This window comes from Salmo salar, chromosome ssa04, assembly GCF_905237065.1.
Source record: "Salmo salar chromosome ssa04, Ssal_v3.1, whole genome shotgun sequence".
Classification (NCBI taxonomy): Eukaryota; Metazoa; Chordata; class Actinopteri; order Salmoniformes; family Salmonidae; genus Salmo; species Salmo salar.
The window spans coordinates 45,676,863-45,704,175 of NC_059445.1; the positions used below are offsets into that span (position 1 = coordinate 45,676,863).

The 27,313-nt window shown below is 46.2% G+C and overlaps 1 protein-coding gene across 1 annotated transcript in view; it reads right to left on the reverse strand.

Annotated features, from left to right (window-relative positions):
• Positions 1–4,705: 4,705 nt before the first annotated feature.
• LOC106603264 (roundabout homolog 1) overlaps positions 4,706–27,313 on the reverse strand; it is a 218,000-nt gene continuing 195,392 nt past the window's right edge. The window contains 23 exon segments of the mRNA XM_014196673.2: positions 4,706–6,194; positions 6,333–6,541; positions 6,684–6,905; positions 7,035–7,184; positions 7,300–7,799; positions 7,904–8,288; positions 8,380–8,493; positions 9,241–9,412; positions 9,414–9,589; positions 11,391–11,545; positions 11,837–11,879; positions 12,778–12,804; positions 14,098–14,295; positions 15,139–15,310; positions 15,576–15,697; positions 16,898–17,132; positions 18,563–18,684; positions 18,854–19,020; positions 20,724–20,974; positions 21,072–21,277; positions 24,591–24,762; positions 24,949–25,073; positions 25,380–25,388. Coding sequence (XP_014052148.2) covers positions 6,180–6,194; positions 6,333–6,541; positions 6,684–6,905; positions 7,035–7,184; positions 7,300–7,799; positions 7,904–8,288; positions 8,380–8,493; positions 9,241–9,412; positions 9,414–9,589; positions 11,391–11,545; positions 11,837–11,879; positions 12,778–12,804; positions 14,098–14,295; positions 15,139–15,310; positions 15,576–15,697; positions 16,898–17,132; positions 18,563–18,684; positions 18,854–19,020; positions 20,724–20,974; positions 21,072–21,277; positions 24,591–24,762; positions 24,949–25,073; positions 25,380–25,388 — 3,947 coding nt within the window. The 3' untranslated portion in view covers positions 4,706–6,179.

The following is a 27,313-nucleotide window of genomic DNA, read 5'->3' on the forward strand; positions in this document are numbered from 1 at the left end:
TACTTTTGTTTGTTGTACATTTGTTTCTATTTCAATTTCTTCGGATATTGTCGGTTAAACCCATTTGAATTCAATCACTTTTTGACAGCATCCCTTTTGGTTTAAACAAAACCTTCCATACATGTTTGCCCATGGAAGAAGTGGTCAGAAAGTGACTTTTTGGACCTGAATGCCAAAACATTCAGGAGATAAAGGTGCTCAAAGTTAGCCCCATACCATGAGACATCCATGTCTTCATTACTGGAAAACATTAATGCTTGAGTGTGATATCATTTCAAAGCTTACAAAAAAATAATTTATTGAAAAAAGGATCCAAACAACCCTTTGTATATGTTTAGTTTTGGTACTTTGGGTGGGCAACACCAGATTGCTTATCTAACTGCTTTTATTTCAAGCAGCTGCTATTCCTCTCTCTTAATCAAATAAAAGCGACATGAAGGCCACCTACATTAATCACTTATGAGCCCAAGGATAAACAGACTGAGATAAATAAATCCGCACGCATACACACGCATGCACGCGTGCACACACACACACACACACACACACACACACACACACACACACACACACACACACACACACACACACAGACGCCTATACACAAATGTGTGGTTCACACACACACACACACACACACACACACACACACACACACACACACACACACACACACACACACCAGAAACACATGGCTTCTAAAGCTAGAACAGAGTCTTCACTGCTCCCTCTGTGGATGCATGGTTTGCTTTGGCACCAGTGCTTTAGGACAATGGTGTGTCTCTCAAACCATATGGCCTGCTCCTAGGGCAGTATGAAGATAAAATAAGAGGTGTGATTCCCTGGGGCTGTATGGGCTATGTGTGAATTTATGTTGACAATGCTTTCAATGTGGGACTGGAGGGTAATACAATGACATTTCAATGTCCTCTATAGATTTGTGTCCTGTATGACTTCTCTGTCTGCCTGCTTGTCTGCCGACCTGTCTCCCTAGCTGTCTGCCTGCTTGTCTGCATGCCTGCCTGCCTGTCTGTCTGTCTGTTTGCATGTCTGTCTGCATGTCTGTCATAATGGCAGAGCTTGTAGTGTCATGTGCATTTAGATTTGCTAAATAGACTGCATAATGCTTGTGTAACACAGTGGATTGCATTTTGTGCGTTGTCTTGGTGCACATGAATAATATAATAAGGTTTTCATTTGCATACAATCTATAAACAACAACAAACAACACACGAAAATAGCATTATAATTGGATGGTAACATTTCTGGGAATGCTGACGTGCTCATTTAATGATATTTAAATAGAGTGAAATAACAGGGAGAAGAAATGGCTGTCCCCCCACTCCTCTCCATCCCCTTCCCCTAAATGATTCAATGAAGGTACAGAGGACTATGAGTGGCTGCACACCGCTGGCACCATTCCTGTTAATAATTTAAACAGTAAGCGACGACTCAAGGGTTCTCTCTCCAGCTTGGCGTCAGAGGATTGTCACAAACCACTCCTGGAGTGACTCGTTCCACTGAAGCAGGAAATTAACACTCGTAGAGTAGACACCAGCATGACGAGAGGAGGGGCAAGACAGACAGGCAGACAGACAGACAGACAGGCAGACAGGCAGACAGACAGACAGACAGACAGACAGACAGACAGACAGACAGACAGACAGACAGACAGACAGACAGACAGACAGACAGACAGACAGACAGACAGAGAGAGACAGGCAAAAAACTACCTTCATACTTCTAGAATACAAATAATACCTTCAGATGAGTCCGGTTACACATGTTGGGGTCGAGCAAAACTGAGAACACCATCGTGTTCATGAGAATCTCCCCTTTCCTCAGTGGGGTCATAGTTTGTAGGTCAAACGATTCGGACGCTACAAACAGAAGTCGGCACATCGATGGTATCGACTTCAGACGAGTCCCCTGACGTTTGTGTGGGTCGTAGAGCAAAACTGAAATGGCCATCGTGTTAGTGAGTGTCTCCCCTTTCCATAGAGTGGTCATAGTTTGTTGGTAAAATTGTTCGGATGCTACAGACATTTTCGTGAGAAGACTGATTTTCAGGATGTCACATGGTCTGACAGACATCGCTCTACCTCTGCCACCTTTCACCGCAGATGCGAAATTGCGACATACTGTGGTGGATTGAGATGCATCCAATGCAAAAAACAAACCAGACATCTCTAGCATAACCTGATGGATTTTCATGGGGATTGTTTTATTATCTTACTTAGATTAACACACTGGTGGGTAAATTGGATACTGGGGTTAACAGGAATACTAATTGACATTTTATTAACACATTTTGGTAATGTAATGGCTGTGCGTAAATGATCAAAGGGGGAAACTGATGTTTGCTTGTAAATGCCACAGGCTTGATGAGCGGGTGTGGCTTAATTTCATGGAAACCATTTAGAACAGAAATTCAGGCAACAATTAAGAGCCATTTCCTCTTCCTCTGGTGTTTGATTGAGGTAGGATTTAGAGAGAGAAGGAGCCTACAGAGAGGGGCATTAAATCCCTCTTGTCGTTGTTTAATTGACTCAGCGTGGAGGGAAGGGGGTAGGAGGGGGATGAGGGAAAAGGATGGAAGGGGAAAAGATGGGGGAGGCAGGCAGGGGGGGCAGTCTAATCCTGGTGCGTGGGTTTAATTGCATGGGCAGAACAGGGGAGGAGGTGACAGGGGATTACACTCTCTCTCTCTCTCTCGCTCCCCCTCCCTCCCTCCCTCTCCCCTGAGAAGTGCTGCTGCACTGGGGTAGACATGCTTGCTGGAGTACCAGGGAGATCGATGTGGAGAAACATACTGATGGGCGACTGACCACTTCAATCATGGCTCAGGACAGTGACTTTAATACTTGAGAAATGGCAGAGTGAAAGTAATCCTTATTCAGCTTACTGTGGCAAATGAGAAGCTATTGATTTTAATATTTGACCAAATGGCATTTACAACCCTGGCATTAGACTAGCTGTGTTCAGCGAGAACTGAAACCCAGAGGGACAGAAAATAAAGCCGTATTCATCACATTCAAGACCTCAACGTTCCACATTTAAGCAGCGCTCTGCGTTTGTGGGTTCGCCCATTGAAATTGACTGTAAGTTCGTAAATTGGTCTCTCCTCTATATAAAGGCAACCATGCGGTTTCTGTGTAGTTTGAGGCCTATAGAAACCAGCCAGCAGTTCCAGTCTCCCAGGACTGCTCTAAAGACTCCATTACCAGTAATGCCCCTCTTCCTGGGTAGCGGCCTCAGAGGCTGTCCACACTGGGGCATAATGAAGATGGATAGACTCTGTTTATTTGCTGATGCTGACACGAAAAGCGTGTCTCGCCTCGACTGTGATCCATCATCAAAGCCTGCACACTACTCTGATAGCCAGGGGAGTGTGTGTGCATGTGTGTGTGCGTGCGTTCATGCGCAAGAATGCTGACGTGCGTGTGTGTGCGTGTGCATGTTGGGGCGGCAGGTTAGAGCGTTGGGCCAGTAACCGGAAGGTTGCTGGATCGAATCCCTGAGCTGACATGGTAAAAATCTGTCGTTCTGCCCCTGAACAAGGCAGTTAACCCACTGTCATTGTAAATAAGAATTTGTTCTTAACTGACTTGCCTAGTTAAATAAATGTTTGATTTTAACCCTTAAACTCAGTTACTGTAATGTATCTGGATAAATTTGCAAAATTGAATTGAAGTGGAGGCCACCGGATTAGGCAAAATAACTGTCCTAAGGCCTCTCCTCAGACACTTTAGCAGTAAATCTGAGTCATCCTTTCCCACAGACAACTGAATGGTACAGAAGAAATATAGATTACCTAATTAATGAAGAGCGCAAGAAGGATGGAAATGCATGAGTTTGACTCCCTCAGCAGGTCCTACTGGTGAACCACAGAGAATTAGAGTGGGCAAGACGCAGCAGCGTCTACATCATGTTGACCCCTTACGGTACGGAATTAGCACTGCGGTGACTAGGGCTATGGACATCAATGTATAGGTAGCTAGCCTTTACAGACAGCCCTGTACAGCTGCCGGGACACTGTTTATTCCACTCGGAAAGCGAGAGAAGCTTCAGCTATAACAGCAATCTGTCCCATCTATCATTGAATGCAATTGTGTAGTTTCATCAGTGATAGGACTTCCAGCAGCTCAGCATGTGTCTCCTGCTCTGCTCGCGCTGATTATGCAGAGATGTACTTACAGTTAAACAATAGGAAGACGTTATACTCTTTCTGGAGGAGTCTGTATGTGGGTAGCTGATTGACAGTTTATTTCTCTCCATCACAATCTTGTTCTCAGAGGAGGACAAAGAAAGGATTTTGGCTGCCGCTTGTAGCTGTAGTTTTGAATGCCATCCATCCCCCACTACACACACACACACACACACACACGTGACACACTCACCGAGAGCCACACCTGTGCTAGGCTCCAGAGCGTCTCTTTCCTTTTGACAGCACACAGCTGCTCTGTTAATTAACCACGAGGGTTCATGAGTGAGGTTAATTAAACAGCGTGTCTCATCACATTCCCATAAAGAACAGGCTTTTGGGTGGCTCTCCCTCTTCCTCTCCATCTCCCAACTTCCTTCTTTACTTCAACCTTGTGTTAGGCTCTATTGACTGGTGAAATGCTAGAGGAATAAGGGTTTAACCTAACAAGTGAACAAAAACGGAACAACCCAAAATAAGAAGAGATCTCAAACGGTACAGTGGCATTTGAAGACATTTTAATAATAAATAATGTGGTAAAATGACAATGTTTTTTTTTTCCATCCCGTTTTTAACATACTCAGTAATGAAATGAAATGCCATGGCTGACATCATGAACATAGTAGTGTAATTCTTTAAAACATGGCAAACTCCAAACAAATGTCAGGTGCCCTCAGTGAACATCGTTTCACACATTTTGTACATGTGTCGGAAGTAAAGAAATGGACTCAAAGCTTGGCCTAGATGTAGCCATAAAGAACCTAAACCCAACAACAAAGTCTTCTTCTTTAGTCCTTCTTTTGGGTCAGTATTCATTTCACTTCCTTCAACCCTGTCTTGCTGGGAAACAATGGTGGATGTGTGTTGCTTGCTGATGGACAAAATGCTACCCATCACCAGGCACGGAGAAGTCCATTTTCCAGGATGGATGCGTCAACATTTCCACCCTTAACTTATCTGGAAAGGAGACAACTACTAAGAGAAATGGGGCTTCCTCACCCTTCTCTATTGGTACAATGTGTCCCTCAGGTTGTCTACGGTCTCTCTCACTTCCTCATAAGTGCATTTGTAGACATAAGGGTATAATCCGACCAACACAGTAGTTTGTGTCATAATAAATGGATAAATGTGGTCACCGCTTTGGGCAGTGTCCCCTTCAGTCCAAATGATCACTCTGGTTTCAATTAAACCTAGACGGGGAGTCTCGTTGCCATCCCAATCCCAACAGAAACAGAATATTAAGACACATAACACTCGTCCAATCGTATACAGAAAACGATCAACAACATTATTTTTGAATCATTGTTCCTCTTTTAAGACGGAACGTCATAGATAACAATGGTTTAAAATAAAGTTAAGTGATTGTGCTTTTGAAACCAAAGTAGAACAAATAACGCACATTGACAAGACCAACATCAATAACAAAACAATAACAGTGCGTTACAAAAATACATTAAAAACAAATCTAAAAATCCCATTGTAGCAATTTTGTGGCAGCAAAATGACGGAACAATTTACAAGATGGATGGTGAAGTCCAAATATTAATTACAGTAATATAACAGGCGCAACAGACATGCCAAGACCAGTCTGAGGCACCACAGAAGGTGATCCAAGACAAGGTATCTGTATACAACAGTCATCTAATGTGCATGTACTTTCATATTAGTCACTAGCTCACCATAGAGGCCAGTTCTCAACCAACAACTCATGTAAACAATGATCTAATAGTGCTTCGTACCAGTGAGTGCACAGACTGAAACATGATCGCACTTTTTTTTCTAACACTTTCTTTTTCCCTCCAAAATGGCATCAAATGAGAAATTGTCAAAAGAAAAACTAATATTAAGTATTGTTATGTTTTTTTCCCCTCATTCTGTATGATAAGAAAAGTAATTTACATAATAGTCACTGATGTCAGATTCAAGCCTTCCTGTGAGGGCACTGTGGGAGTTTCCTGTCCTCCTCCCATGATCCTCAGCTCTCCAGCAGCTGTGGACACAAGTTTATAATGCAACCCCTCGATTAATGGCCATCAAAAGAAGCTCATAGACATACTAGATTTTGGACACATCATTTCAACTAATAGAAACGAGTAAACTGACACTTTTATGAGCATCTTGTTCTCACCTCTAGTTCCTCTTCCTGGGTCTGGAAGCCTGCGATGCTGGGCAGTGTGTCTGTGGGGTTCCTGCGGGCCCCATCTCTCCTCCGTCCCCCTGAGCCCCGGGAGGACATGGAGCTGGAGGAGCTCTGAGCCTGGCTCTGGCCCTGGCCCTGGCTCTGGCCCTGTACCGAGGGGAACGAGGGCCTGCTGTACGGGAGGATGTCTTCAGAACCTGGAACAGAGAGACAGATTCAAGGGGATTTATTTTGACATGTAAAAACCACATAAAAGCAAAAGGTTATAATTCTCATATTTGTACTTCTTTGTTCCAATACACAAACCATATGGGAAGTATACTACATTGCAGTAAGTACCTGGGTGTTGACGACCTTTGCTGCTCCCCTTGCCTCCCTGTGGAGTCCTGTTCTTGTCCTGCGCCTCCCGTCTCTCCACAGAGCCCTCTCTGGTCCTCTGGCCCCCTGCACTCCCTCTCCGGCCCCGTCCCTCCCCAGAGCCAATCCTAGGGAGCGTGGCCCCCCTCACCTCATAGCCACACCGCGACATGTGACTAGGAGACTTCAAGGGCATACACGAGTCTGAGGAGAGAAGAACACAGAAATGGAACTTCAGACTTTATTCACCAGGAATACGTACTGTACAGCTGAGAGAAGTCAAAGGGAGAGCCGTTCCGTGAAGTGACCCGTGTCTCAGATCCAGTCCCTTACCGTCAGTGAAGTCGTTCCTCTGCTGGTGGCCTTGGTGGCCAGCCTGGGCCTGGTGCTGCTTGTGCCTCTTGGGCGGTCTCTTCTGCATCACTGCAGAGCTCATGTTGCTGTCTGTGGACAGGGGGCTGCTGGGACGCTGGCTCCTTCGCCCTGATGGAACAGACAAACATTCAGTACATGGACGTTTATATAAGAAGGTATATCTAAGTGTTTTTCTGCTACAATTTTCCCCTGACCCAGTTTCTTTTGTCCCTCTCCTCCTCACCTGCTGGCCCTGTGTCCTCTGGAAACCTGGCCATGCGTAGGCCTGCTGTGTAGTCTCCAGTGTTGGCCACAGCCTGGGCGAAGTCTGCGTCTGTGAAGAAGGATCCGTCTGAAGAGCTGACAGCGCTGGAGCGTCCTGATGAGCCATTGTCCTCCTCGGAGGCCGAGCCCCAGCCGTTGATCATGGAGCCCGTCACAGAGCTCTCCAGGTCCCCAGTGCTGGAGGCCGGCGTCTGCTCCAACCCCCGGAGGTGCAGCCTGCGTGGGGGAGGGTGGTGCTGGTGGTGGGGCTGTTTCTGGTGGGGCTGGGGATTATTTTGGTGCTGGTGGTAGTGACCCTGGACCATCTCCGCATCCGTCTCATCCCCTTCCTCTTCTTCATCCTCCTCCTCCTCTTCCTCCTGGCCGTCAGTATCCAGTGCCAGGGGGCTGGAGATGTAGCCATAGGTGTGTGGGGGGGAGAGGGGGTGCGGAGGAGGAGGTGGGCTGGCTGCGTGTTGTCTAAGGAGGAAGACAGGGAAAGGATCAAAGCATGGACCAATAGATATGGTTGTTGGTTGTAGCTGGGATGAGTGAGATGCAGTGTGAGTTGGGCTCATAGTTACCTGTGGTGGTCTGTTCCGTTGTGTAGGCCGTTGTGCTGATCTCCCTGGGGGGAGGGGGTGAGAGTGGCTGTAGACTGGTGACTGTAGGACATACCCGCAGGGGAAGAGGCTGCCCCTCTGACAGGGGGGGTGGGACACCTATCCATCCCTTCCTCCGCCTCCTGCTCTTCCTCCTCCATCTCATCCGGATGCAGGTACATCCGTGAGGTAAGCATTGGGCATGGGGCATCTGGGTTAAAGCTTTTTTCCATGGGCAGGGTATACTCATCACAGCTCCGGCTTGGTGGGGGGTTGGCAGGGGGAGGGGGCAGAGGTTCACCCCAGTTCACTGTGTTAGTTTTGGGAAGTTTGGGAGTGCGAGTTCCCTTCTTATGACTTTGGCTCCCTGCAGAGAGAATAGAAAAACTTTTTGAACATACTGCAGAACAAAATACTTATTTGTCCTATTGCTATAATCAGTGTGCTCAGTGTCTCACCAGAGGTACTGCTGCTGCCCCTGTCAGAGCTGTGGTGAGAGCCTCCGGTGCTGTGTTCGTGGGCCTGGTTATAGGGGACGGTGCCTTGCAGGGGCCCATCTCCTCTATAGTGGTCTGAAGACCGCAGCGACAGAGAGACAGACAGAGTTAAACAGATATATTGACCAGGGGAGTTGATAGAGGGGGGTCATGGGTTGGCACCCCCCCATTCTCATGGGTCAGAGCGCTGTCAGTCTGGCTCAGATTGGAAAGGAAAGGTCGGTGCGTTTGTTCTGGCATTCAAGCAGTATCAGGGCTGGCTTTAGGACCTTTAAGACCAGACAGCTCAGAGGCAGCGGGCAGGCTGTTTAGCAGTATTAGAGGTTGGCTTTAGGACCATGCAGGCGCGAAGACTGGCTGGCTTTAGGACTATGGAGAGCAGATTGACCAGATGCAGTGAACAAACAGCGCAACTTCTCATCTCAGTTGATGAAGTGCAGAGGTGGAAGATGGCTACGTAACTGCTGTTTGACCCAGGAAACTGGGCAGAGCTAGTGTGTAGCAACTATTGCTTTCATAATATCCCACCATGTATCTAACTAGAATATTTTCCCTATGTTAATTTTCAAATGTACTTATTTGAACAGATTAGGGCAGATACAAATTAACAGCTGAAACAGTTATTTTCAACACTATTTGTGATACAATTTGTTGATTTCCCATGAATGGTTCTTGGTCCCCAACTTGCCCCCCCCATGAAAAAGTTCCTTGAAAAGCCCCTCATGTTGACTACACAGAGTAAAACAAATAAAAAATAAAATATTAACTTCCCGAAATACCCTCCCTCCCACCACTGCTACTGTAAGTCTCCAATCCTCTCACCTTTATTAAGCCTGTTGTTCTGCTCCATGATGTTGTACTGCATCTGTGTTTTCTGCAGGTGGGAGGGGGGCTGGTTCCAACAGCGTATGTCAGGGGCCCCGGCCCCAGCTGCTGCAGCCTTGTTCAGGATGCTGGACTGGATGAGCTGGGTGGTGGCATAGGGGGTGGGCTCGTAGGGGGTGGGCGGCCCTCCCCCCTGGGCCCACGTAGCACAGGCTGGGGTTGTTGAAAGTCTTGAGCTCGTTAAGTTTGTTGGAGAGGTCCACGTCGCTGTACACAGCCTGCTCAGGACCCAGTAGACCCCCCTGCTGCTTCTCCAGCTGGCTGCCATAGTTGGCGATGCAGTCGGCTATGGAGAGGAGACCACATGGGGTTAGGTCTAGTAAAACTTTACCCCTTCATTAAACCTTCATTAACCCTTCAGGAAGTCAAGTCATATACATAACACCCTCAATTATCATGTTTTATGTTGAAGCCATGTTTGTTTTTCCATTGCTCAATTGATTTGCATACACTTAGGTTGGAGTCATTAAAACTCGTTTTTCACCCACTCCATACATTTCTTGTTAACAAACTATAGTTTTGGCAAGTCGTTAGGACATCTACTTTGTGCATGACACGTAATTTTTCCAACAATTGTTTACAGACAGATTATTTCACTTATAATTCACTGTATCACAATTTCAGTGGGTCAGAAGTTTACATACACTAAGTTGACTGTGCCTTTAACCAGCTTGGAAAATTCCAGAAAATGATGTCATGGCTTTAAAAGCTTCTGATAGGCTAATTGACATAATTTGAGTCAATTGGAGGTGTACCTGTGGATGTATTCCAAGGTCTACCTTCAAACTCAGTGCCTCTTTGCTTGACATCATGGAAAATCAAAGAAATCAGACAAGACCTCAGAAAAATAATGTAGACCTCCACATGTCTGGTTCATCCTTGGTAGCAATTTCCAAACGCCTGAAGGTACGACGTTCATCTGTACAAACAATAGTACGCAAGTATAAACACCATGGGACCACGCAGCCGTCATACTGCTCAGGAAGGAGACGCGTTCTGTCTCCTAGAGATGAACGTACTTTGGTGCGAAAGTGCAAATCAATCCCAGAACAACAGCAAAGGACCTTCTGAAGATGCTGGAGGAAACAGGTACAAAAGTATCTATATCCACAGTCAAACCTTCATAACCTGAAAGGCCGCTCAGCAAGGAAGAAGCCACTGCTCCAAAACCGCCAAAAAAAGTCAGACTACGGTTTGCAACTGCACATGGGGACAAAGATCGTACTTTTTGGAGAAATGTCCTCTGGTCTGATGAAACAAAAATAGAACTGTTTGGCCATAATGACCATCGCTATGTTTGGAGGAAAAAGGGGAAGGCTTGCAAGCCGAAGAACACCATCCCAACCGTGAAGCACGGGGGTGGCAGCATCATGTTGTGGGGGTGCTTTGCTGCAGGATGGACTGGTGCACTTCACAAAATAGATGGCATCATGAGGCAGGAAAATTATGTGGATATATTAAAGCAATATCTCAAGACATCAGTCAGGAAGTTTAAGCTTGGTCGCAAGTATGTCTTCCCCAAGCATACTTACAAAGTTGTGGAAAAATGACTTAAGGACAACAAAGTCAAGTATTGGAGTGGCCATCACAAAGCCCTGACCTCAATCCCGTAGAAAATTTGTGGGCAGAACTGAAAAAGCGTGTGCGAGCAAGGAGGCCTACAAACCTGACTCAGTTACACCAGCTCTGTCAGGAGGAATGGGCCAAAATTCACCCAACTTATTGTGGGAAGCTTGTGGAAGGCTATCGGAAATGTTTGACCCAAGTTAAACAATTTAAAGGCAATGCTACCAAATACTAATTGAGTGTATGTAAACTTCTGACCCACTGGGAATGTGATGAAAGAAATAAAAACTGAAATAAATAATTTTCTCTACTATTATTCTGACATTTCACATTCTTAAAATAAAGTGGTGATCCTAACTGACCTAAAACAGGGATTAAATTGGATTAAATTGTGAAAAACTGAGTTTAAATGTATTTGGCTAAGGTGTATGTAAACTTCCGACTTCAACTGTACCATATGTTCCGCTACTGGGACCTGACCACTATCACCAGAAGAGGTTTGTAGCTGTAACGTTACTGACCTGGGCGGCTGTAGGTGGTCATGTTGCTGTCGCTGGTGCCGTTGCCACTGTTGCAGCAGTTGATGTTGCAGTCTTTGTGGTTGGCACATGCGTTGGGCCAGGAGTCTGCCAGCCACGGCTGGTTTACACTCTCCCCCATGTTCAGCAGCCCAGGTCTGAACCAGAACCACACAACCAGAACCATTATCATACAGAAAATGCTTTACTCCAAGTCAAGTAAACAGGGTTTCAGTCAGGGATGGGTATGGGAGTTTCTGTCCTTTGTCAGTTATTAGACAGGGAGAGATCTCCCTCTGGTGGTTAGAGTAGGGAATACTCTGTTGTTGCTTTTACCACTTTCCCTCATGCATTTCTCAAACGCCATAATAAGTGCTATATAGACAGTGGGAAAAGCCTATCTGGTAAAGTGTACACATATAACCACACATTGGGATGATTCCCCTTACCTCCCAGCACTGCAGACAGACTCGCCTCCTCTCTGATAGGCCACTGAATCAAACAAAGAGAACAAACGTGAGAAACACAAGAAAAAAACCTGCATGACAAATAAAAGAGGAAATCCAGGTTGGTGTGACCCGTCTTTCACTCTGTACTCATACAGCTGTCTTTCTTCAGTCTGACTCACAACTGATAGACACACACACACACACACACACACACACACACACACACACACACACACACACACACACACACACACACACACACACACACACACACACACACACACACACAGACAGGTAATCACACACATGGGGCACTTGGGATTGAGAGGTGTACATGCAGATAAACAAAATCAGTCTGAGAGCTTTAACCATGATATCTCGGCCCTGAGGCACACTTCACAGTGAACGATCCCCCTGCAATTCAGACACATCCTCTTCACTGGAGGGTGAGTCACCTCAACCACATAATTAGATACACTAGCCTACGGCTACAGTACAGTCAGTATGTGAAGGACAAGTGGGAACACGGGACTGTGTTTATGCCTCTCTTCTCGTCACAAAACATAGTGACTCAGCAGCACTATCTGCCCTTGTTGTGTGTCGGTTGTCTATGTCTGATATAAGAGGGCGGAACAGTGGGGGGCTTATGTCAGAACATCACTTCATAGCTCTTTACGGACCTCCCTCTGCAAGATTTGATTTAAAAAGATTGGTTTATGGATGTGAGACCACCTAACTTATACACTAAGTCCATTATCTGTTTGTATATGGGAATAGCTTGGCCTTGAGTGCTGCGAGAAACAGAGTACATAGGGAGAGAACTGTGTTTGTGTACAGGCGTCTCTGAATCATAGGGGCTTCAAGTTCAGTACACACATGGGTAAATAACTGTGCATTCAGCACTCAAATACACGTTTACAGCAGAATACATTCATACATACCTGTTGGAGTGAAAGTGAATGATGGAACTGCAGGAACAAACCCAAGGCCAAACAGAGGAGGGAGGGAAGGAGAGAAAAAAGAGATGGGAGAGAAAGTGAGAAGAAGGGTCATTTATTGATAGCAAAATATACATTTCGTAAGCCTGTGAACAAAAAAAAACACAAAAACCGGCAGACATATTGGCACGCACACTCAAACGCATGCGTACGCACACACACACACACACGCATCAATCACCACCGCAGTGGTCTCAGGAACAAGTGGCCTTGTGGGTAATGGAGGTCACGTGGGGCAGAGCGAGGGCGATAACAGTGATAGAACACATGTCATAATACCTGGCTGACAGGCCTGTCCCTACTCTAACTGTGTCTCACCAGGGAGAGGGGCGGCGGGCGGTGGCCTGGAAATGAGCCCTAAATGTCACCGTTTGAATGTCAGCGTAATCTGGGATGTGCCAGCTAGGCGTCTGATCGTCACTACCCTTTGAGGTCTTTGAGTCAGGGGAGAAGATTAGACCAACCCCCTTTTATGGGTGAGATGTGGTTATCAGGCTCCCTACTTTGAGGATAAAAGCAGCTGACACGAGGCAAGTCACACTATGGGCTACTGGAGAAAAACACACCTAAATGTGACTGAAGTGAATAAATGCAATGGTGACACAGAGGACTGTGTCTAACCTGTGTCAGTGAGTGCAGGTTACCAGCGTTCAGCTAAACGATCGCAACACCAACCTAATGTCCTCCCTCTGTCTACCCCTCCTGATCTAATCACTCTCACTGTCCAATCTCTCCACAACAACATATTAGCTGGGTGTGATCCACCATTGATACTCTACTGACTGCAGTATAATACTGTAAACACCTTCAAAGACACAGACATCAAAGTTCTCAGTCACACACCACAGTCACCCATACACACAGTCACCCATACACACACACAGTCACCCATACACACACACGCAGTAACCCATACACACACACAGTCACACACACACACACACACACACACACACCCACACCACAGTCACCCATACAAACACACACAGTCACCCATACAAACACACACAGTCACCCATTCACACGCAGTAACCCATACACACAGTCACACACACACCACAGTCACCCATACACACAGTCACACACACACACACAGTCACCCATACACACACACACACACCGTCACCCATACACACACACACAGTCACCCATACACACACACGCAGTAACCCATACACACACACAGTCACCCATTCACACGCAGTAACCCATACACACACAAACACCCCGATATATACACCTAAACCCACATCCACTACAGACCTTTGCGTATGCCGGCGTAGCTGCTGCTGAGGCCGCTCCTCTTTTTACGGTGACGGTACAGCCACACACTGAACACCATGAGGACCACCCAGCAGGTGGCGCCGATGCCCGCGATGAACGCCGGCTGCTTGACCACGTCTGAGATCTGAGACAGCGTGTCCTGGTCCTCAGGACTGTGCACCATCTGACCCGTAGAGTCTGGAGAAGAGGGGGAGGACGAGGAGATTGAGATTGAGAAATAGAACATGTACATAGCATATTCTATCATAGAACATTGGCAGGGAAAGAAAGTGAGGCGGATCCTGAAGGACAAACATCAGTTCTTCAAAACATTCAAGTTCAACTGAAGGCCAGGAGTCGTAGATGGAAAACAACATTACAGAGATGAGATAGGAGACACAGCTGGAGAAAGGAGTTATCTTTAAATACATCTGGGCACAATCTGTCATGAACAATGTTCTCATTCTCTGCTCCTCTTTAGAGTGCTAGGCCAAGAGGTGAACTGGACGCCAAGGTTTGAGACTTGACTCAAGGTGACATTATCCTCGTGAATTGGCTCCATGAAGTTACTCTAAACGCTTGATATGGACCATGCGAAAAAGCTGGAATGTGCTAAGAAGATGGAGGTGGAAAATCGAGTTGAAAATGCCTGTGGTGTGTGTGCTTTTTGTCACGAATGGTGAAACTGAGGCTAAGGCAGGAGACAGCTAAATGGTCATTATTTTGATGATGATGATACCTGAGTAAAGGCATTGTGAGCTGACTCAGGGACATGTTCATGTCGGGACTTGAGATGGACACCCTGTACTGTGTACATTGGTCATGGTGAGAACTGACACAGTATGCAAATCACACAGACCATCTATCCGATGGCTACGAATGAAAAGAGCTTAGACAGGTTGAACCGGTGTTGACCTGGAGCAGACAGTGGATTAACACTGAACTCACCTCTCCGCTTCCTGGTTCTGAGATCAGATGTATTTTTAGAAACTCTAAACTCAGGGGAGGCTGTCAGGTGTTAACTACAGTTGACCAGCTCACCAAGTTGAAAGAAGGTGACATCGCTCTTGACCCCAGGGCCGGCGCCGTTGCTAGCGGCGACCTCCACGCTGTAGCGTATCCCTGGCGCAAGGCTGGGGATCAGCACGGAGAAGGTGGAGCCATCTACTGTCCGGTTGACATGGTAACGGCTCTCGTTGCCCAGGCACCAGATCTGGAGAGGACAGTGTAAAAGAAAGGGGAGGGGGATAGTAAGACAGGGACTTGGTTCTTTCAGTAAATGCCAAAATACCTGTTATAAGATATTTCAACATTAGTCCAGTAGATGGCAACGCCTCCTCAATACTTAGTCCACCTCTGCTGGAGCAACTAAAAAACACACGCACCCAAGGAAGTTTGAGGGGAAAAGTGTGAGGCTTGAGGTTCTGCTCTATGCCTCTCTCTGTTTGTTCCCCTATCTCACCCTCCCTCCATCTTACCTTGTACTCCTGTACCATTCCGTTCTGTTCCTCTTCGGAAGGTGGTTGCCAGGCGACCAGGATGGCGGTCCCGTTGGTATCGCTCTTCGTCACGGTAACGCCCCGGGGGGCTCCGCTGGGGGCTGAGACAGGAACACACCGTCAGACAGACGCACAGACATCATGGTGACATCAAAGACATTGACTCTCATTTGAGCTATGCTCAGAGTCTGCCATGTCTCTTACTGAACATGAAAGAACACTTAGTGACAATTCAGATCACAGGCATCAGCCCGCCACATATGCAGTAGTTTTAGAGTATTCTGAAAACATGCAGTAAGCTCTAAACAACAGGAATGAACTGAACAGAATGATCGTAACCAGCTAATGAACATTATGTGGAATGAATCAAAGTTAATATCTTAAAAAAAAATCTATAATAATATAAGGTTATGGAACTAGAGGGAATCATTTGTATTCATGTTGTGATAATTGTTAGCATTTGTAAGATGAGCAGATTTTAGAAAATGTGCAACACAACGTTTTCTCTGACGAGCCGGGACACTGGATGTACACATACTATTCATCTCATCCCTCTACACCCTCTTGCATTTATCTGCCTACGGGTATGAAACCCACATGAAGCCACAGGTCGACGTGGCATGTTTCATATCAATATAATACAGGAACTGTCTGAGCTGATGCTGTGATGAATGACACGTTGCTGGAGCTCTAGTAATACTTGGGGGCTTTGTGTGCTGTGCTGCAGTGATGGTGCTAGTCACCTGATGAGAGCAATTAAACTGAATCAGTAGTGCATTGGCCTCGGGAGTTTATGCACCTTCTGGTTAAAAATAATGAAAGCAGGCATGTCTGTTGTCTCAGGCTGGCTGGGGCTCTACTTATGAACTCAGATAACAATTAACAGCACAATTTGTCTCCACAGCTGCTGCTACGCACTCATCTATACAGAGTACACACACTGGAAGAGCTACTGTACACGCATATAAGCTTTAAACAATGTGAAACTCCCAAACCTCACCAATGATGATTACTACAACCACACAGTAACATACACACATCTCTGGAACAATTAGCAAGCACAGTATGGTGTAATGGATGTGTTATGGTTTCTCAAAATTCTCATTCATTTATTTATACATGTAAAATGTCAATTTGTCTTCGTTTTAACTTGCCTAGACGAATAAAACTCTCACAAAACAACCTACTCTAACCTAACACTAGAACTGCTGTATGAAACCTTTCATCTCCATCCACACTTCCAATCACAACCCTCTCTAACAGCAGCCCTTGACCCCTGACCCCTGTCTCCAGCCTCTTACCTTCCTCCAGCGTCCTGGCCACCTTCACCTCGCTGTCCGCTCCCTGAAATTCATCAAAGAAGGGACGCACTTTGAACTCGTAGGTGACCCCTTTCTTCAGCTGAGGCACCACAGCACCGTCCTCTCCAGGGGTCCGCACCTCGAACACGCCCCACTGCCCACCTGGCTGGCCCAGATCAGCAGACGCCCTGTACATCACCTTATAGCCCTGTATGTACGGAGACTCCTGCTCCACCTAGTGGCAGAGAAGGAAAACAGATGTTAGGATTTCTTACAGTGGTTGGGACGGGGACAGTGGACAACGGTCCTGAGGAATATTTTTCTCCACTCATAAAAGAGTAATAAAGGCCCAGTTCATTCAGTTTGTGTAGCACCCATACTTCCCACACTAGAAAGAGAAACCCTACTGTACATGAGTCTATTAAATAGCTATAAAATGTTGGTTGCCATGGGCATTGATATTTAATATTTTGTTCTTCCAACCAAAACTATTTAATTGTAAGCCTCTGGGTTCTATGAAGCCAGTGTCAAAGAGCCATTATACCAGCAGAACATACTGTAGAACAGTGGTCTGAGGTGTTGGGCCAGTGTGTCACATGTAGAAAAACACCACATTCAAAGGTATGTATACATTATGAACCATAACTCTCCTGCTGTGTGTGTTGGGCTGGTAACCATATACAGTGAACATCCTCCAGGAGAGGTCTTCAGCCCTGTGCTATGTTGTCTACGGGGAGACCTTAGGTTCCACCCCCTCTCATCTCCCAGAGCTCAGAGAAACCACAGCATGAGGTCATCACTAGCCGCCAGTTTCCTGAGAGCCTGGGACTGGTTAGGACACTGCCAGGAGGACACTGCTAACCAGCACTCGTAGAATCATGGGCCTCAGAGTTAGGTATCGAAAATACAGCTAAGGAACCTAGCACTACATAAGCACTTTATGAATGACGGTGCCCATGACCTGATATTTGGCAATGGCCCATAACAAAGTGTTATCACCTGTTTTAAAAAGTATTATGTTCATTTGTACTGTACAGTGGCCCTATTAATAATTTTGGTCCAAGTCTGCTGAAAGTCAAAAACTCTCCTGCCAACTTCCACTGATGCTGGCCATGGGGATGCCTTCTCCCTGCCTGTCTGCCTGGCTTTGGCCCTGCTCAACTAAACTATTTACACCCTGGCTCTGTTTAGGACCGCACCCCTGACATGTGCACAAGTCAGATCATACAACACTGATGGAACTAACACCTGAACCCTTCATGGGGGAGAGACGGAGAAACATCTCACACCGTATAAACGTCCTCTTTCATAGGCCAGGATCAAAACTCACTCTGTCAGCACAGGTGGTCTTGATTAGGCCAACAGTTCCACATCCTACCCACAGCTGGCTGTGCAGCACAGTCTATGCTCTATGCCTACAGACTCAACTATGTGTTCTGAAGAACATCATTTGTCAACAAATCAAATCATATTCTGTGTTGCCTTTTGTTCATATTAGACATAGCCATGCCAGCACATCACGGTGTAGGGAGACCAACAGACCAAGCAGTGTAAGAAACTGAGTGTAATAATTCTAAAACAGCTGACACAGAAAAACACTAGGGTAACCACTTCTGGCAGGACATATCTGCAGACAGCTGGGCCCAGGGCCAGGACTCTACTCACCGTCCACTGCACCCTGACGGAGGAGGAGGAGAGGATGGTGGGGTTGTGCAGATTGACCACCACGTCCCCCAGTTCCCTCTGGATCTGACGATGGTCCACTCCTTGGCTGGTGGGAGGGGTGTCTGCATGGGGACACAAAGACAGGGAGGGGTTAGTTCACTCTGGCACTCACTCTGCCCCAGCCAAGCCATGTGGTTAGGATATGAGGACCACTAAGTCTCAGTGTCTCGGTCATCAGATGAATGTGACTGTATCATCAAGTAGAGGTGGTAGAGGAGAGGGTTGTCTCACCTTGTGTTCTGACGGCATCAGTGATGGGGCTAGGGTCACTGAGGCCGTAGGCGTTGGCTGCTCTAACCAGGAACAGGTAGACTGCACCTGGTTTGAGGTTCTTCAGGACAAAGGTCTCTGTTTTCACATGATCAGCCAGAGTCACCCAGCTACTCCCTGACGCATGACTGCACAGAGGGAGGAACAATGGTCAATCACTCACAACAGTGCATACACAGAGCCTTCAGAAAGGATTCATACTCCCTGACTTATTCCACATTTTGTTTTGTTACAACCTGAATTCAAAATGGATTTGTTTTCTCACCCCATCTACACACAATACTGAAAAAGTGAAACACTGAAAAAGTTAAAATGTTTTTAGATATTTTTGCATATTTATTGAAAATAAATTACAGAAATAATCAATTTACATAAGTATTCACACCCTTTTGCTATGACATGTCAAATTGATCTCGGGTGCATCCAATTTCCTTTGATCATCCTTGAGATGACTCTACAACTTGATTAGAGTCCAATTCAATTGTTTGGAAATGATTTAGAAAGAAACACCTGTCTATATAAAGGTCCCACAGTTGACAGTGCATGTCAGAGCAGAAACTATACCATGAAGTCAAAGGAACTGTCTGTAGATCTCCGAGATAGAATTGTGATGAGGCATGTATATGGGGAAGAGAATAAAACTATTTCTAGTGTTTCCAAGAGCACAGTGGTCTCCATCATTGGGAAATTGAAAAAAATATGGAACTACCCAGACTCTGCCTAAAGCTGGCCGTCCGACCAAACTGAGCAACCGGGCAAGAAGGACCCTAGTAAGGGAGGTGACCAAGAACGCGATGAACAATCTGACAGGACTACAGAGTTCCTTGGCTGAGATGGGAGAACTTGCCAGTAGGACAACAGTCCCTACAGCACTTCACCAATCTGGGCTTTGTGGGCGAGTGGCCAAATGGAAGCCACTCCTGAAAGAAAGGCACATGATAGCATGCCTGGAGTTTGCAAAAAGGCACATGAAAGACTCAGAGCATAAGGCAAAATATTCTGTGGTCTGAGGAGAAAAAAATCGAACTCTTTGGCCTGAATGCAAAGCACTATGTCTGGAGAAAACCAGGCACAGCTTATCACCTATTTAACACCAGTCTTACCATGAAGCATGGTGGTGGCAACATCATATTATAGGAATGCTTTTCAGCGGCAGGGACTGGGAGACTGGTAAGGAGACTGGTTACAATGAATAGAGCCAAATACAGGCAAATCCTTGACGAGAACCTGCTTCAGAGTGCAAACAACCTTAGACTAGGGCGAAGATTATTGTTCCAACAGGACAATGACCCCAAGCATACAGCCAAAGCAATGCTGGAATAGTTTCAGAACAAGAATATGAAAGTCCTTGAGTGGCCCAGCCAAAGGCCAGACTTGAATCCCATTGAAAATCTGTGGAAAGACTTGAAGATTGCTATTCACCATCGCTCCCTATCTAACTTAACAGAGTTTGAGAAAAAAGGAAGAATGGGAGAAAATCCCCAAATCCAGACGTGCAAAGCTGATAGACATACCCATGACGACTCAAAGCTGTAATCACTGCCAACGGTGCTTCTACAAAGTATTGACTTATGGGTGTGAATATTTATGTAATTTCATTTTTCAATACATTTGGTAAAAATTCTAAAAACATTTTCACGCTTTTTATTATGGGGTATTGTGTGTAGATGGTTGACCCAAAAAAATCTATTTAATCCATTTTGAATTCAGGCTGTAACAACAAAATGTTGAATAAGTCCAGGAGTATGAATACTTTCTGAAGGGACTGTAGATACAGCCATGAACACACATATTAGACAAACATATTAGATCTCGGCCCTCCTACACTTACCTGAATGCCTCGATGACATAGGAGGTGGGCGTGGCCCCAGCGTTAGGGTTGGGTTTCCAGGACAGTGTGACAGAGGTGCGGCTGACGTCAGTCACGTCAGGCTTGGACAGGGCACTGGGGATCAGGTTAGGGTCTGTGGGTCGACCCGGCTGGACAACCACTCCAAACTCTTGCACCTCCACGTAGGCCCTCCAGGATGCCTCTCCACTGGGGCTGGATGCCAAACAGGTGTATACGCCTGTATCTCCAAGCTGAGGAGACACAGAGACACAGTGTGAGAATGGGCTCATTCAGTAGTGTCTGAGTGGTGGTCTTTATGTGTGAGAGGGGTGTTATGCTGCCCCCTACCTTAGTGTAGCGGATCTGCAGGGCTCCTGTGTCTATCTGAGTGATGCGGGAGTCATCGGAGGACACCACCACCCCGTCTTTCTTCCAGTGGACTGTTGGAGTGGGGGTTCCTGTTGCTATGCAACCCAGGACCACTGTGCTGTCCACAGGTGCCGTCTGATTGGCTGGGCCCTGTCGGATCACGGGAGGGGGGCGGTCTGACACCACTATTCAAAAGGGAGAGGGAGAATGTACTGTTTAATACCAGTTTTACTGTAGGAATCAGACATGGGTTCAAATACTATTTAGGGTATTTCAATTACTTTCAAAGACATTTGCAAGTAGTTGAATATTGGAATGCATTTGGAAATACACTTGGAAAGTATATTTAAAAAAATATCATATAAACTGACTCAAATAAACTCCCATACATTTAATACAGATATTTCAAACTAGTGTTAAAAATACACTGAGTGTACAAAACATTAAGAACACCTGCTCTTTCCATGACATAGAGTGAGCAGGTGAAAGCTATGATCCCTTATTTATGTCACTTATTAAATCCACTTCAATCAGTGTAGATGAAGGGGATGAGACAAGTTAAAGAAGGATTTTTAAGCTTTGAGACAATTGAGACATGGATTGTGTATGTGTGCCATTCAGAGGGTGAAGGGGCAAGACAACATATTTAAGGGCCTTTGAACAAGGGTATGGTAGTAGGTGCCAGGGTGCACCGGTTTGTGTCAAGAACGGCAACTTTGATATACACATGGGGTATCAAATCAAATCAAATTGTATTGGTCAGATACACATATTTAACAGATCTTATTGCGGGTGTAGAGAAATGCTTGTGTTCCTAGCTCCAACAGTGCAGTAATATCTAACAATAAACAACAATACACACAAATCTCAAAGTAAAATAATGGAATTAAGAAATATATAAATATAAGGATGAGTACTATCGGAGTAGCATTGACTAGAATACAGTAGAATACAGTAAGTACAGTGAGGGAAAAAAGTATTTGATCCCCTGCTGATTTTGTACATTTGCCCACTGACAAAGAAATGATCAGTCTATCATTTTAATGGTAGGTTTATTTGAACAGTGAGAGACAGAATAACAACAAAAAACTCCAGAAAAACGCATGTCAGAAATGTTATAAATTTATCTGCATTTTACAGGGTACAGGAACAATGGTAGACATCTTGAAGCATATGGGGACAGCAGAATGGGATAGGGAGAGATTGAAAATGTCCGTAAACATTCCAGCCAGCTGGTTTGCACATGCTCTGAGGACGCGGCTAGGGATGCCGTCTGGGCCGGCAGCCTTGCGAGGGTTAACACGCTTAAATGTTTTACTCACATTGGCCACGGAGAACGAGAGTCCACAGTCTTCGGGAGTGGGCTGCGTCGGTGGCACGGTGTTATCCTCAATGTGGCTAAAGAAGGTTTATGGCTTGTCCGGGAGCAACACATCTGTGTCCGCGCCGTGGCTGGTTCTCCCTTTGCAAGTCCCTGCCACATACGCTCGTGTCTGAGCCATTGAATTGCGACTCCACTTTGTCTTTGTACTGACGTTTGTCTGTTTGATTGCCTTTCTGCACAATTTTTATTCAACCATATTCCCAATCACCTTGCCATGGTTAAATGTGAAGGTTCGCACTTTTATTTTCGTGCAAATGCTGCCATCTATCCACGTTTTTGGATTGGGGTAGGTTTTAATACTTGACACAACCATGGGAAGCATTGTAGTCAACATGGGCAAGCATCCCTGTGGAACGCTTTCGACACATTGTAGACTCCATTCCCCAAAGAAATTAGGCTGTTCTGAGGGCAAAAAGGGGGGTGCAACTCAATACTAGGAAGGTGTTCCTAAGGTTTGTTATACTCAGTGTAAGTATTTGAAAATACTTTCAAATAGCAGGCTCTTTATAGGAAATTATTTGAAAATACTAATTAAAAAAATACGTATTTAAATAACTAAGACTCAAATACACATGGTCTAACCCTGGTCTGAACCAGGTCTGACCCAGGTCTGGGTCAGAATAAATAGATCTCTCTATCATCCCTTCAGATAGAGAGAGAAAGCAGGAATGAAGAGAATAGAATGGCGAGAAAAGAGACAGAGAAAATCAAGGACAGATGAGATGTGAGAGATATTGAGGAAAATTGGCACGAGAAGAACACAATAGGAGTGACAGGTTGGGCAGTGAAGGGGAATAGAAATCAGATTATCCCAATGCCCAGAGCAACTGGCTAATCATTGGGCAATAGTAGACGCACCACGGACCAACAAATAACAAATTCCATTTAGATAGCAGCCAGCCATCACTCTCCCACTTCACAACCCAGTGGAAATAGAGGGGATAAGGCTCTCCAAAATCAGAGGCACAGAGGAAAATAATGGAAATACCTTGAAAACCACCAGAGGTAATGGCAGCAAGTTATTTCTATACAGATACACCATTCAAACAGGGAGGGAGGATGGAAAAGGGGGAGAGAGGTAGAGAGGGAAGGGAGAGACGGGTAAGCCTATTCACTAGAAGGAGAAATAAGGGATGGCAGAGTGAGGAGTGCTACGTGGATTAAATGAAACATGCTACATCCTTGTTTCATTTCCATTAAGTGTAATTGAGTGTACATTAAGTAGGTGACTCTCATTTCCCTGGCGCGGCTGCAGAAAGCATTACCATATGATTACCCAGAACCAATAGCTGCCACCAAGTCACCGCCATGCACAGACAACGCCTGCCGCCTGTACCAGCCTCAGGCAATTATGTTAATTAACTTAATATATGTACATAGTGAAGGCGCACACGCAACTACACACGCACACATACACACGCTCACACTCTCTCAGGTCAGTTTATTATAACCAAGTAGACTTTGCTGCTGGTGCTGGCTGCTGTAATTACTGTTGTAGGTCTTGGAGCCAGACTCACAATTTTAATTCTGTTTTTAATAACTGATGCAATTATCAGGATTATCATAATTCGGTTCACCAGCATGACATTAGGGAGGAGAACGAAAGGTGTCTGGGTTTAAATGTGTGTGTGTGTGTGTGTGTGTGTGTGTGTGTGTGTGTGTGTGTGTGTGTGTGTGTGTGTGTATGTGTGTGTGTGTGTGTGTGTGTGTATGAAAATGTGATTATGTGTGTATGTGTTTTGTGGGAGGGTTCAATTGGGAAGGAGGGTATGGGTAGTCTGCATGCACTGTCACCATGGGAACAGGGGATTTGGAGCCCAAATGCCTGCAGCTGAGGGTTCCTGAAATCACTCCAACAACAATTAGTCACCAAGGCCAACAGTAACCAGCAAAAAACACTGAACCATAAAGGCCACAGTGTCTCGCCAGGCTACAGGACAGGCTGATCTGCCATACATCCAGTCAGCAATCAGCAAGTAGTTATTCAGTAATAACATTGGAGGCCAGAAATTCTGCATTTTCCAATCATGGAGAGACAACTCAGTCAACCAGGCCAATGGAGGCTTTGGTCAGTTGATTAGAGGAAACCCTCCCTCCTCCCCTCCCTCACTCACTGTCAGTGACCTCCAGCAGGGCCTTGGTGATGACGGAGCCAGCGATGTTGAGGGCCTGACAGCTGTAGTAGCCGGCGTCTGAGCGCTGGGCGTCTGCGATTGTCAGACTGCCTGTCTGGGACACGGAAAGTCGGCTGAAGGGCTGAGGGGGCTGGTAGGAGAAAAGCAGGCTCTGGAGGACGGAGAGAAAGAGACTGGTCTTGAGACTGGAATTACATGTTTACCCTTCAGACATCCATTGGACATGGTGTTATCAATAAACTGCACTCTAAGGATACGGTGCATTCAATACCTTTTCTTCAACATATAGGCCTATGGATCAACATTTTCATCTTAAATAGACTGGATAGTATCTCACATTGCTGCCCTCCCTCTGCCAGAAGATGGCAGGCTGGGGGTTGCCAGTGGCCTCACACTGGAAGGTGACCATTCTCCCAACTGCCACCACCTGGTTTCTGGGGCGCATGGCGAACGCTGGGGGCACTGCGGGAGTGGAGAGATGGACCTTGGTTTAACAGGACAAACATTGAAAAACGTTGCAAGCATTGCATTAGAATGATAAAACAAACTATAAAATCACATACAATAGGATGAAAAAATGACTGTTTACCTTTCTTCCACTTAAATATATGCATTTTATTTTATTACCCACTTACTACCGGTCACTCGTGACAACTGAAAATGTGAACTCCTATCGGAGGATTGGAGGAAGGAGAGGAGGACTGTAATGACTAATGATGTCGTGTTGCTGTCAGTGTGGAGGAGGATGACCGACGGATGACAACTTACCAGTGAAGACTACAAGAGAAGAGAAGAGAAGCAAACACAAGAGCAGGAGATGAATAATGATGACAGGCACATGCGATGGCAAAAGATTATCAGTCTATCATGAAACATTTTCAACAAACACTTTGATGAATGAATACATGAATGAGTAAAGGAACGGAATAAACAACAGTCTGATAGACCGCGAGGGACATATGCTGCACAGAAGCTCTGTTTGTGTAGTAGAGTAACAGTCACTGCGTGTTGACTATGGTTGGTCTCAGGGGGTGTGTATTTAATGAATGGGACTCCACAGCGAGACTGCTTCAGTGTGGGTTTGACTGTAAATACATCTTCCTCCCTCCATCTACATTCCTCAACACTATCAAAAACACACATGTATGTGGTTACTGTGGACATACACACTCTCACACACACATTCACACATGCAGTTACTGTGGGGACACGCACACATACACAAATGTTGCCTCAAATAACTGTCTAGGCAGTATTTTATCACTATTACACTACAGCAGAATGGAAATGTCCTTTCTTAATGCTACAAAGAAAAACACAGAGGGACATGTGGGACCTTAAAGAAAGGTCCAGACAAATGGAGGAGTAAGGGAGGACACAGACGGGGGGAAGACAGAGAGAAAGGTCCAGACAAAGGGAGGAGGAAGGGAGGACACAGACGGGGGGAAGACAGAGAGAAAGGTCCAGACAAAGGGAGGAGTAAGGGAGGACACAGACGGGGGGAAGACAGAGAGAAAGGTCCAGACAAAGGGAGGAGTAAGGGAGGACACAGACGGGGGGAAGACAGAGAGAAAGGTCCAGACAAAGGGAGGAGTAAGGGAGGACACAGACGGGGGAAGACAGAGAGAAAGGTCCAGACAAAGGGAGGAGTAAGGGAAGACACAGACGGGGGGAAGACAGAGAGAAAGGTCCAGACAAAGGGAGGAGGAAGGGAAGACACAGACGGGGGGAAGACAGAGAGAAAGGTCCAGACAAATGGAGGAGTAAGGGAAGACACAGACGGGGGGAAGACAGAGAGAAAGGTCCAGACAAATGGAGGAGTAAGGGAAGACACAGACGGGGGGAAGACAGAGAGAAAGGTCCAGACAAAGGGAGGAGGAAGGGAGGACACAGACGGGGGGAAGACAGAGAGAAAGGTCCAGACAAATGGAGGAGTAAGGGAGGACACAGACGGGGGGAAGACAGAGAGAAAGGTCCAGACAAAGGGAGGAGGAAGGGAGGACACAGACGGGGGGAAGACAGAGAGAAAGGTCCAGACAAAGGGAGGAGTAAGGGAGGACACAGACGGGGGGAAGACAGAGAGAAAGGTCCAGACAAAGGGAGGAGTAAGGGAGGACACAGACGGGGGGAAGACAGAGAGAAAGGTCCAGACAAAGGGAGGAGGAAGGGAGGACACAGACGGGGGGAAGACAGAGAGAAAGGTCCAGACAAAGGGAGGAGTAAGGGAGGACACAGACGGGGGGAAGACAGAGAGAAAGGTCCAGACAAATGGAGGAGTAAGGGAGGACACAGACGGGGGGAAGACAGAGAGAAAGGTCCAGACAAAGGGAGGAGGAAGGGAGGACACAGACGGGGGGAAGACAGAGAGAAAGGTCCAGACAAAGGGAGGAGTAAGGGAGGACACAGACGGGGGGAAGACAGAGAGAAAGCAATGTTGTTGTTGTTGGATTTGGCTGAACCCCATAACCACCAAGCCTGACAGCCATGTTTCTGGAGCGGGACTTGATGAATACGTGACCATGGACATAAAAAGAGCCAGGGTCCAGCTCCCAGCATGTCGTGCTGGATATGGTAGAGGAAGCGGAGCATCTCTTCCTGCCCCCTGCCTGAGTGTGTTGAGCTCAGTCCAGACCACCTTCACGGGCCACATGCCCACCCAGCTACAGGCTCCCACCATATTTCATATACAAAAAAAAAATGTA